At 47.2% G+C, this 11,469-nt stretch overlaps 1 protein-coding gene across 1 annotated transcript; it reads right to left on the bottom strand.

Moving 5' to 3' along the window:
- Positions 1-6,351: 6,351 nt before the first annotated feature.
- CHCT1 (CHD1 helical C-terminal domain containing 1) lies at positions 6,352-11,398 on the bottom strand. Its single transcript, XM_065852844.1, has 5 exons — positions 11,348-11,398; positions 10,476-10,604; positions 9,765-9,940; positions 9,190-9,289; positions 6,352-6,522 (listed from the first exon to the last, which is right to left on the bottom strand). Exons 1-5 carry the CDS (start codon positions 11,396-11,398, stop codon positions 6,352-6,354), a joined length of 627 nt encoding a protein of 208 aa, XP_065708916.1.
- Positions 11,399-11,469: the final 71 nt, after the last annotated feature.

The following is an 11,469-nucleotide window of genomic DNA, read 5'->3' on the forward strand; positions in this document are numbered from 1 at the left end:
GAAGTATGTAATGCTAGAGTCAGAACTTAGGAAGGTGTGCTTAGACTTGTCCTCGAGAAGCTGTGTAATTTCTGTACTGCCGAAGCATTTAAAAGCTTCAAACTGGGTACGTGGATTTACACTTATGTGGAGACCGTTTGTTTGCTCAGGATTTCCATTTCCAGCCTTTGACTACGGGACCTCCCCGGTCTGGGGTTTGGGGTGAGGAGCAGGTTTGGCAGTGGTGACGAGTCCCTGTGTGTCACTGCAGGATTTCAGCTCTGGTTTGTGTACGTGTTCCATGCTTTGCCTTGAAGTTACAGCACCCAGGAGAACTTCGAACACAGGGCAGGTTAGGGAGGCGTTGGGCCTCTATCGGGGAGCCAAATGTGGTAGTTGAATTAATTGAATTGGTAGCTTTGTTCTGAAGTCTTGTTGGGTGGATGTACTTTCTTTCCTAAAGTGGCGTCACCGTCAGGTTGTCTACATTGGTGCATTGGCTTGTCTGGAAGGAGTTACGGTCCTAAAAGTCACCTGGAATTCTGTATGATAATGGACTTGGGCCAAGAAAGGGGACTCGGCCCGGTGTAGTTGCGGTGTTGTGGTGCTGCCGGCGTGATTGTTTGTGCGACTGAGGGAAATCCTGACTTGTCTCTTGGGTTGAGGTTCCCCTTGTAGCATCCCACAGCCCCAGTTAGGCCATGATGCGCGGTTCTCGAGGACGGTGGCTGCGATGCTCTCCGTGCTGCAGGCCTCATGTTCTCCTTGTCATAACATAAAACTGACCTTGCTAGGCTTTGGTTCTGTATCTCCTAAACCAAGTTCTCAGATGTCTCTGCTGTTGTGGTTTGATGACTTTGAGTAAGCAGGAGTGCAATGGGAAGGCTGTGAGCGACCTGTCCCTCCGTGCCCTGGGGCTGCAGGAGATCTTGTGGTGTTACTTCAGTATTTCCCGACTCCTGCCCCGGGCAGAGCTGAGGGAGCAGAGCGTCTTGTCCCCTTAGTCCTCCAGCACAGGACTTGCCAACGTGAACCCTGCGCCCCCTCTCGATGGGGCAGAGCTGGGGAGTTCCCCTGTGAAACACTCGCTGAAGTTAATTGATTATTGGCACTTATAGACGCACAGTTCATCTACCACTAGTGGAACAGGTGCTGTTCGGTGCTGGCATTAAATGGGGAGCGCTGGGAGTGGAAATCCAGTGAAATGCATCTTCAGAGTTTTTTGGAAGGTAAGTAATTTATCACACCGGAGGGACTGGATGGAAGTAGCGAGGACAGGTGCACCCTTAAGGAAAAATATTTAAATTATTGTTTAAATTAAACCCTTAAAACTTCATTTCCAGTATAATGTTGTTTGATTCAGTCATTTGCGTGCCCCGGGTGTCTCCCCGCTGTGCTTCCCGTGCTCTCCTCACTCTACAGCCATACCTGTTGCTGAAGACTTTTTTTGCACACGGGTTTTGTTAAATACTTGTGAAGGGGTTTTGTTGTTGAATTCTAACTTATTAGGATGACGATGTTATTTTGTAATTTTAAAAATGAAGTTTTTCTTTAAACGTGCTGCAGTCTGAAATTCGCTAAAGGTGCCATTGCGCTGCTTCTCGTGGTACAAAAAAATGCACAGTTCACTTGATTTCCTTTTTGTAGTCCTACGTATTGGTAGAGCACAAAAAGGAAAATGCATCGTGCCTAAAGCATGATCGAAGCTCTTTGGTGAAAGCTTTGGTTTGTGCGGATGCGATTTGGCTCGCGGGCTGGCGGCGAATGGCACGGGGCGGGTGTTGCTGTCACCGGTCGGTAGATGGAGATTCTTCCCTCCGCCTGTGCGGAAACCTCGTGGTATCTGAAGGTCCCTGTTCCCTTTTTATGGTTTATAATAAGAAAACTCCTGGTCAAGCGCTAGTTGTGAATCCAACTCTTCATTGTGGGTGTTTCCGTGTTTGACGCGACCGGCCAGTTGCACCTTGTGCTTCTTGGCCTTGGATTCTGTGAGAAACGGGGAAGAAATTCCCTCTTTTACCTGGAAATAAACTAAACGGTGTATGGAAACCTGGCAGTGCTGGTGACGCTTCTGTCCCTGAATCTCAGGAATGTTTTAGGCAGTGGAACAGGTTTCCCTTTGGTGATCTAAAGGTGCGTGCTCTAGGGTCTCGTTTAAGGATATTTCATTGCAATCCTAGGTATCTATAGCATGAGTGGCCTTAGTGAGTTTGTTGAAGTGCACATTTTGTTTTTTCAAAAGTAAATTTTAAGATGAAAAATATATATACTATATAAATATATAGAGATATTTAGAAACTTGGTTTGTGGTGCACAAGTTCAGTGTTGGATCGCTAAATAATTGTCGCAGGTACCATACGTGTAACTTTTTTCTTTTATGTATATTCCTTTATGGGAAGCGATGTTGCCATGGTAACTACAACTCCACCGTTTCTTTACTACTTAATGATGTGAATGAACTCTACATTTTATTGAATATTACCAGGTTCAGTACTATTTTTATACTTTATTGAACTACAGGGGATTTTAATTTAATAGCATTTTGAAAAATGTTGCTTGAACTGTATAACTGTATAAATCGAACTCACCCAAACCCACCTCTAAAGCAGAATCTCTACCTGTAGTGCCACGTTCATTGATACGAGTTTCTTGGCCATCACTGGACTTTGGAGACCACCCGACGTGTCGTGTCCAGACTAACGTTTCGTACCCTGTTCCCCCAGACTGCAGTGCCCGACGTTCTTTGTAACCATCAAACCATCCTATGTTTGTAACCAGCATTGTGATATTCTGTAACTGTATTGCTAAAATGAAATATTGACCTAATAAATATAGTGTTCCCGCGCTTCCAAGTATCTGCATTGAATTTGGTTAAAAGTTGGCTTTTGACAAATACCTGCTCTTGCTCCCCGTGCCTTCTTGTACCATCTAGAAAAGTGGGGATTTGGCTGTATCCACTTTTCCACATAACTTGACCGTTAGGAAAGCGAGGATGAGTCCAGAGGTGGCGAGGCTGAAGCCCTTTGGGGTTGTGTAGCCCGATACCTTGTGTCCGTGTGAGTTGAAATGGGTGAAAGATGCAAGTTCCTGGGTAGCTGCGTGTGTTCCTGCAGCTTGCTCAATTTTTTCCCTTTTCCCCAGGGAAATGTTGGTGTTTTGGGAGTGCTGAAGCCAAACTACCAACAGGAGACTTAATAAAAAGTCTGCTAACTTCAGCTGGTATGAAAGGAGAACGAGAACCAAAACCATTCCTGCCCACGGGAAGGTGACCTGGTGTTGAAAACAGGTATGAGGGCAGCGGTGGCGATTTGGGGGGAGTCAACAAGCTGGGTAAAAGCCACTTCCCAGCAGTGACTGCCCTGGTTGGTCTGAGCAGAGTCCAGCCCGACACCAGCATGGGGGTTTGCGTTTGGTTTTTGTGGGGTTTGGGGTTCTGTGTGTTTGGGGGTTTTTTTTTTGTTCTACATTTCACATTGACACTTCCTAAAATGCATGAAAATGTTACTTTCTGTAAGAGCCAAGGTTGTGCAACGCTTCCATGGGTTCCCTGATGCTCCAAAACCAAACAGCAGGAAGAAGCGATCCCTGCGATGCTGTCCGAGCTGCACCGATGCATCCTGGAGTTCGTACCCAAGGCTTTCTCATCGTACGTTTAGAGCAGGGGCCTCTGAAGGTGAAATCTTTTCTCTTTGCCCACATCATCTGGTCAGCAAACAGTGAGGTTATTTCTGGCAGAGCTCAGCTTTCCTGGAGAGTCTTTCTGTCACTTCTAAGTCACCTCAAGTCCTACTGGAAAAATTGTGGAGTAATCCAAGTCTTGAGCAGACTTTAATCTTGCTCAGTTCTGTGTTAAGCAAGTGTGACATTTTGAGGGCATACAGTATTTTTCTGACACAGCTATATCCGCTGCTACATTTGCTTTATAGTGCGCATGCTATGGAGAAAGCTCAAAACGTAGCTGAAAGAAATATTTGATTATTCAAAGAAAATTCCCTGTGTTCTGCTGCTGAACCAGGTCTGCACCACTCTTGTGTGCGCAATGAAACCCAGTGCAAGAAACCGAGCGTCGCCCAGTGTGGACAGCGTGCGACATCCTCCTGCACAACCTCTCGCAAGCGATTTTCTGTGTGCGCTTGGCAGCGGAGCCTCTGCCAGGGGCTCGGTCTCTTGCCAAGGCCCGTGGATGGGATCCAAGATGCCGTTTAGAAAGGAAATCTGTTGTCTTGGTTCTAAAAATGGCCTGCGTTATCTGCCCTTCCAAAGGGATCTGGGAAGGGTTTTTCTTGTTTGGGTTCAGATCCGAAAGCAATAACTAAGCCCCCTCCCCAAACATCTGATTTTGAGCATGTAGGAAGGCTCTTCATGTTTTGGGTTTTTTATGAGTTTGATTTTGGTTTTTTACTCAGACTAAGAGTTTTCCATGCCAAGCTATTGATGTTTCTGATATTTTCATAAAACCCGGTTCCACTATAAATCAAATTGAGCCAACCATGAAGACCAAACCAGCCAGTTCTGTTACTCTTTTCTGTTTCTGTCCTGCAGCATTAGCTCTCAGTTGAGCTGCTTCCTGCAGCAGCGAACAGGGCTATGGGCTCACTCTGGATCAAGGGAAGGCAGCGTCTGCCAAGAACATCCATGTGTGTGTGGGCTCACGGCTGCTGTTTACCTAAAACAGTGAGAAATAGCAGGTGTATGTGTAAAGTTATGAAACTTTTTTACCAGAATATATTGTGTACACCGGTCCCTTCCTGTTTCGTTCCCTCCTCCCCAGTCAGTGTGGCTGCTGAGCACGTGGAGGGTTTGTGTGTCTGGGCAGAAATGCAGGGGGAGCAGCCCTGGTCACAGGAGGGTTCTGCCAGAGCAGGGCTGCTCTGCTGTTGTTGGGGTTTATACAGAAAGCAGCAGGTAGGAAAGGTAGGTCTGATACTTACGCATCCTTGGACAGGTCTCAGTGCTGGTGCACAGCTGTTAGGAAACTCCAGGATAATAATAAATAGGATCACATGGTTTTAAACAGCCTAATTTTCATTTTGCTCGGATTGAAGCTTGTTGCTATGACGCTGCAAGTATTTCAGTATTCTGTGGTTTTGGGAAACCAGGAAGACTGCCTTTATTCCTTGTGTTTTGTTCAGGTGATGATACAATATGGATTGACTTCTATTTTTCTGTCAGGCTCTGAAGTTGTCTGTGAGAACCTTAGAAAACAAACAAGAGAAAAAAAAGTAAATGGAAGATATAACTCCTCTGAGCAGCTCCATCTGCTCCAGGAGCTGGTGCTGGTGAGCCTGAGCTGCCCTCTGGGGGCTTCACTGCGTGGATCCTGCATATGGTTCAATTCCCCGAACACATTGTCCCCAGAACTATCTGGGAACACCAGGCTGCTGGTGTTGTCTCGCCATCCAGGCTCTCCAGCATCCAGCAATCCCAAGCCCTTGCTATGTTCATGACACCTCAGCTGCGGTAATTTTAAGTATTTCATGCACGCTGTGCCTGTGGTGTGTTTATCTATGTAAGAACTGGTTGGACGGTGTTTTCTCCGTTCATAGGGGGAGCAGGCAGACGGAGGAGGATCGCCGGGAGCCGCACAGCCGGTAGGTTAGCGTGGGACTCCTACTCAGCCTCCCAGATCGTGCTGTCTGGCTAGCTCTTGTTTTTGGACTTTTGGTTTATCAATTTGGATTGTAACTCAGAGGTGTTACACACCAGATTGGACTTTTTTAGAGGTAAATAAAGAGACTCGGGAGAAAAGAGATGAAAAGCAAGATGGTTATGAGTGCATGAGAACTCCCACAGGCCATGTGATTGCATTTTAGCAGCTTGAAAATAGGCTTATGTGGGACAACTCCTTTTGCAGGCAGCCTGTGGCACCTGTTTGTGGCAAAGCTGATCTCATCAGCAATTGCTTCTAATGGCCCTTTTTCATTCCTCCTTGGGGGTTTTGTGTGCTGGAGCAGCCAGGCTGTCGGTGACTCCGGTTGCAAACACGCCTGCTACAGGTCGGTCTGCATTTTTGCTGCTGAAGACAAGCATGTGTGGCTTTGCCAGGGTGAGCCAAAGGCAAAACCACAAGTATGTTCTGAGCATCCGGATTGCCAGGTAGAGACGCTAATTAACACCAACTGATGTGGGCCAACAAAGGGATGGCTTGTTCCTTACTGCCACCTTATGCTTATAGTAGCTTTTCTTCCTGCTGTTTTCCTTGCTCCCGTCTCTCTGAGCAGTTCAACCTGCCTAATTCCTCCAGCTCCACCACTGGTCACATCTGCACCTGCTGCTTCTTTTGCAAGTGTGGACAGCTCTACTTGGGCAGGAAAATGCTTTTCCTGCTTGGTGCCCGTGTGTCACGCTGGCTGTGCCCGTAGCTCCCACCTGTCATCCTTGCTGCTGAGCGGTGACAGTGGGGGTGTGTTGGTGGTGACCATGTCTTTGACCTGGGTGTTCCCGCAGGTCTCTTCTACCTCCGTGGAGCCCCCAGCTGATGTAAAGCTGCTTCAGTTTCTTTTTTTTGAGTCCTGAAACTTTTTCTGAAGGACGGCATAATTGCTATAAAAAAAAAGAAAAAATGCCACTTTTAAAGGTATTCATATGAGCAAGCAGCACACATTGACTCACGCTTGGGCAATAACTCTTGCTTAACTGTGGTTCTGTCGGGTGGCAGCAGCAATGAGCTGAGAAATGACTGTACCGGCTGCACAAATCCTCACCCTCTGACGTGTTGGCTCCCCACAGTTGAGCTCTGAGGCTCCATCCCACCCAGCAGCGGGTCCTGCTGCCCTCCGCAAAGCCACGTTTTCTGGTCTCAGTTTCCCTGAGTGCACGTCCAACCCAGCTATTAGTCCAGCACAGTCTACCCAAGCATCTAAACTCTGTGCTAAAGCCCTTCTTGGTGTGCTAGCCAAAGGATTGTTGGTTTTCAGGCGCTTCGGGGAGATGATCAGTGGCCGAGGGTGCCGTTTGGTGGCTGCATTTGAACCCACGCTCAAGGGTGTGTGATGGGACGGGGTGCTGTGGACAGGCACGCACTGCCACTGGATGTCACTGTCGCTTTGTGGCACCCTGTGTGCCGGGAGGACGGCTGGGGGTGGCGATGGGTCCCACACTGAACATCCCAAGGGGGGTGGGATGGCGCCAGGGAGCGGATGGGCAGCAGCTGCCTGACTGCGCATCCTTCCAGGCTACCCCACGGGACAGCGATTTTTGTGTTGCCAGTGGTCATGCTGTTTCAGTTCTGTGTCTTTTTATTTAAATAAATTTCTGGAGTCTCAGCGCAGAAGACTTATTCCTTTACTCTCCCAGACAGGCGTGGGGCTGGTTCCTGCAGCTTTCGGCAGCGTGCAGGAGCCAGCAGACTGCAAAGGAAAGTGATGCTCTGTTTTAGCTCTAAGCTGAGAAGTGGGTACGATCTGGCATTTTCAGTAAGTCCAAAACCAGAGTTGGGACAAGTGTTTCAATTCAAATCTGGTGGATTTTCCAATGATGATTTTTAAAAGTCCAAATGTGAGGAAAGGGGACGTAGATCCCTGATTTTAAGATGACTGATGAGCAAGGCTAATGGATGGCTGCTCATTAGCCTCCCTGCTTTAACAAAACTCAAAAAATTATCAAATTACCATGTTGACAACCTCTGTCACTCACTAATTACGTATTGATTCTGTATTTTTACACTCACTCATCTAAATAACAAGACGCTTCCAAATAATCTATTTCTGTTGCATGGAGTGTGCCGGTCCCCCCCGGATCCACAGCCTGTTGTTTATGCTTTAGCAGGGAGCCAACTGCTGTTCCCTTCCCACAAAGGGCAAAGATGCTTATTTTTCTCCCACTTGTCTTGCATAACAAAAGGCATTTGTCAACCGTTACATAATGGCAGAATTTGTCGCTTCTTCTGGCGGTTTTTTTGGAGGCGGCCGCATCCCCAGCGCCGTGCAGCCGGGGCCGCCGGGCTCTGGCTGCCTGCGGGCTGGCGCATCCCGACAGCGCACGACGCAGCGTGACTAACGCTTCTCACCCACCCTTCCTGTGCGTTTGGGGTGTTTTGGTAGATTTTTTTGGTTTGGTTTTGTTGAGGTTTTTTGTTGTCTCTTATTCTCTCCTTGGAGAGGATGATGTGGAATTTTGTGTTTTGGTTGTGGCTTTTATTTAGGGGAGAAAACCAATGTGAGGGTTTGGGGGCTTATCTGCTGCTTAGTACTTGTTTTGAGGTGGCGTGGGGAGCTGCCCTCAGGCTGGCGCCCTGTGGGAGCAGTGGGGTTTGTCCCAATTAATCTCAGGCGCCTCACGCTAGCAACAGGAATTTGTGTTTGGGTTTTTCTTCTTTGCAATAAGTCTGATTTCTTCGTTGTTGGAATACCTTTTTCTAAATAAATGGGTTTGCTTCTTTGTAAGCTAAAAACAAACCCATGTTTGCCTCCTTCTTTTCTAACTGGAAAGGAGAGAACTGTTTACCTGTGGCTTCAAATGTATTTATGGCCTTATCACTGTCAGCTATCGGATGACCACAGCTCCTTTTAACGTGAAGCAAGGAGTACCCAATGAGTTCTTTCCTGCCACTGTTTTCTCATTTATTTGAAACAATTTCCTAGTTTACTCCTGGGTTTTTTTTTTTTTTGTTATATGGGTTGTATTTTTTTTGGTAGATCTATTTTCAATTTCTTTTTAACAAGCTTATTAAGATATGTGTTTCTTGTGGACCTTTGAACTTCCTGGTGTACTGAGCCTTTGCTCAGGAGATACGGTTGACTGTAAGTGTGTTTAAATGGGTTAGCCCTTTGGAGCTGGTGTTCTTAGGAAACTTACAATTTCCTTCTGTTGTACAGCTGGTGCTTGGGCAGAGAAATCCCCTTTGGCAAGCACAGGCTCTATCTGATCTAACATCAGATAAAACTATGAACCAGATTTGGTCTGTAAAGCATGACTGGAAACATGGGGTCAGCAAACAGCTCCGGAATTGCAAACCATGGTGCTGGGGACACCAGCTCAGCTTCCCAGAGCTTGCCAGGGAAAGCTGCTGGCGGCTGCGATGGCTCAGTGCCTGCTTTATGTAGGAACTGGCAATATCTGCAGGATTTGTGGCCTTTTGATAAAGACTTCTCTGTGGCAGGATTCTCCTTTGACATGGATCAACCCATGTAAGCTGCATGGTATAGTTATTCCTTCAAATCCGGTGCGGCAGGAACACCTTGTGGCGTATTAACTCCCCTGTTTGCTTACCAGAAACTTGTCCATTTGGTTGTTCTTGATGTACTTATACAGCTTCTGCAGCCGCTTTGCGTCCATCTCTGAGAAGAGGGAGACAAACCGCCAGAACACCCTTGGGAAAAGAAAGACATGTGGATTGTGCATGTAAGTACAAACTTCATCCTCTTCTTCGTTCTGCTCCCTAGTTCTGGCTTGGTGAGTGTAACTGCTGACATACCCTTTGCACAGCTTTTGTCTTCCCCAAACTTATACATTTTTGAACAACTGTTTTTCCCTGAGCATGGATTATCTGTTAGCTCAGGGGGTCCACGTAGGGCTCCCTTTACTTGCAAAGGGATGTTGCTGATAGCACATCGAAATTGCCCTTGCTCTGGACAGGCGTAGTGCTACACGGCCTCTGCTAAAATTACCTGCAAAATCTGTGAGCATCCAGCAGTTAGAGCCAGCTATACAAATCTCCTGAAGATACCTAACCTGATCTCCAGTGCCTGGGAATGTGGGACGTGCCTAAATGCCCATTGGGAGCAGTGGGGCAGGAGCCCAGCGTGCTGGGGGCGTCACTGGTGCTGGGTAGGAGGAACCCTTACTTCTGCCAGTGCTTGACTTCCGAGGCTCTGCAGTACCGCTGGAGAAACAGGTCGATGCGGCCCCCGATTACGGCCAAACTTCCCTTCAAGTACTTCATTTTTTTCTCTCTGGGAAGGTGTTGGGGCAAATGCAGTTTCTGAAGTGACTTCTTAAAGGGTCTGAAAAGCTCCTTGCACTGTAAAGAAAAGAAGTGTTAGTGTAAATATTCAGCACTTTAAATCCGGGTCTCAGGAATTCCTCTTCACTAAATAAACTGATCAAATGGCTGGCTGGGAAAGCTGTGAAGGAGCGTTATGGTTTGAGTGTCTCTGTGTGGACGCAGAGGAGCTCACAGGGACCTTCAGCAGGACCCCTGTCAGGTGCTTCCAGTGCTCTGCACGTTGCGAGGCTGGTGACACACTGGGTAGAGCATGGCGAAAGTGACAGGGAGAGGGAGTTGAGAGAACGGTTGCTTTGTAGTTCGGTGGGGTTTTGGTTTGGTTTGTTTTAATTTTTTTGTCGTTGTTTTAAAGTGCGATGTCCAGATGTCTGGAAAACAGTGGTGAGGTAAAAACTTTCAAACATGGAAGAAAACTACAGAACAAAGTGTCTTGTCCTGCTTTTTTGCTCCTGCTGGCAAACTCCTGGGTTTTATTTGCTCCCTCTCCCTTGAGAACCTGAGATGCCACTGACTCTTTTTTTTTACTGCTAAATTCTATTCAGAATCTCACAATTTTAAAGGTGTCCTGGTCAAGGCCGTCTGTGCAGCAGATGAGCGGCTTCTTGCATGGTGCTGCGCTCTCACTGCCCGTTACAGAGGACGCCTCCTTCGCTGGGCCAGCCAGGTCCTCCTCTGTGCTCTACAAATTGCCAAAGCCATGGGTTAATCTTCCAGTTCATGCAAAACTTGCATCCTCTCTTTAAAAAACTGCCAGGGATTAACTGTGTCCTAAAGCTCAGAAGCATTTCTTGTCCTGCCAAATCATTTCAGATTGGGTTTTTAGAGGTGCTTAATGAAGCTATGTATTCAATTCTAATTAAAAGACCATAAGAATTAGGTGCCTATTTGAAGTGCCTTTTGGAAACCCTGCCTCTAATAAATTACAAGGTAAACAGTGGCCACTCATTCCTAATGGTGTTAATCAAACAGGGGCTGGCAGTCACTTGTGAAGTGGAAATATGTGGCTACAATGGGCTTGTTGTAATGCCGTGCTGCTCCATCCACAGCTTCTATGGATGTACCAGGGCTGGCCTACTGCAAAGCCAGGTGGAAAACAAACCAAAATCATCAGCCACTGCACTTGCATCTCCCTCGTCCAGGGAGGGGGCTATTTTCTCTTGGAAAGGGCAGTGACTGTTTTCCCTGTGTCAACATTTGTGTAGGTAACTCCTCCACTTATCTTTCAGAAAGCGACACTTACATAACTTAAACACAAGCTTATGTTGCCTTTTAAAACTGAAGTGTGTAGGAAGAGATGTCCTTTCCTCTCTGACATGCTCTACTCTCCTGGAGGATTACTCCTCTGCAAATTTTAACCCAAGTCATATTTCAGAGATGAAACTGAAGCCGGACTCTGCTTTACGTTCCCTATGTGCTGCTCACCTGGCTGTGCACGCCGTCCCTGCTGCCATCGCTTGCCTTGGCTCCATCCATTTAGTCCCTAAAGTCGGTCTCCTCAATGGGGCGCAGACCCCTCTCCCTTCCTCACTCACGCCAGGTGGGAA

This window comes from Patagioenas fasciata, chromosome 19 (assembly GCF_037038585.1).
Source record: "Patagioenas fasciata isolate bPatFas1 chromosome 19, bPatFas1.hap1, whole genome shotgun sequence".
Taxonomy (NCBI): domain Eukaryota; kingdom Metazoa; phylum Chordata; class Aves; order Columbiformes; family Columbidae; genus Patagioenas; species Patagioenas fasciata.

Coding starts and splice junctions, on each gene's coding strand:
- CHCT1 (XM_065852844.1), bottom strand. CDS start 11,398: ATGGATGGAGCCAAGGCAAGCGATGGCAGCAGGGACGGCGTGCACAGC. Junction 10,605..11,347: donor GGGACGGCGTGCACAGCCAG/GTGAGCAGCACA, acceptor GGCAATTTGTAG/AGCACAGAGGAGGACCTGGC. Junction 9,290..9,764: donor GAAGTCAAGCACTGGCAGAA/GTAAGGGTTCCT, acceptor TCTTTTCCCAAG/GGTGTTCTGGCGGTTTGTCT.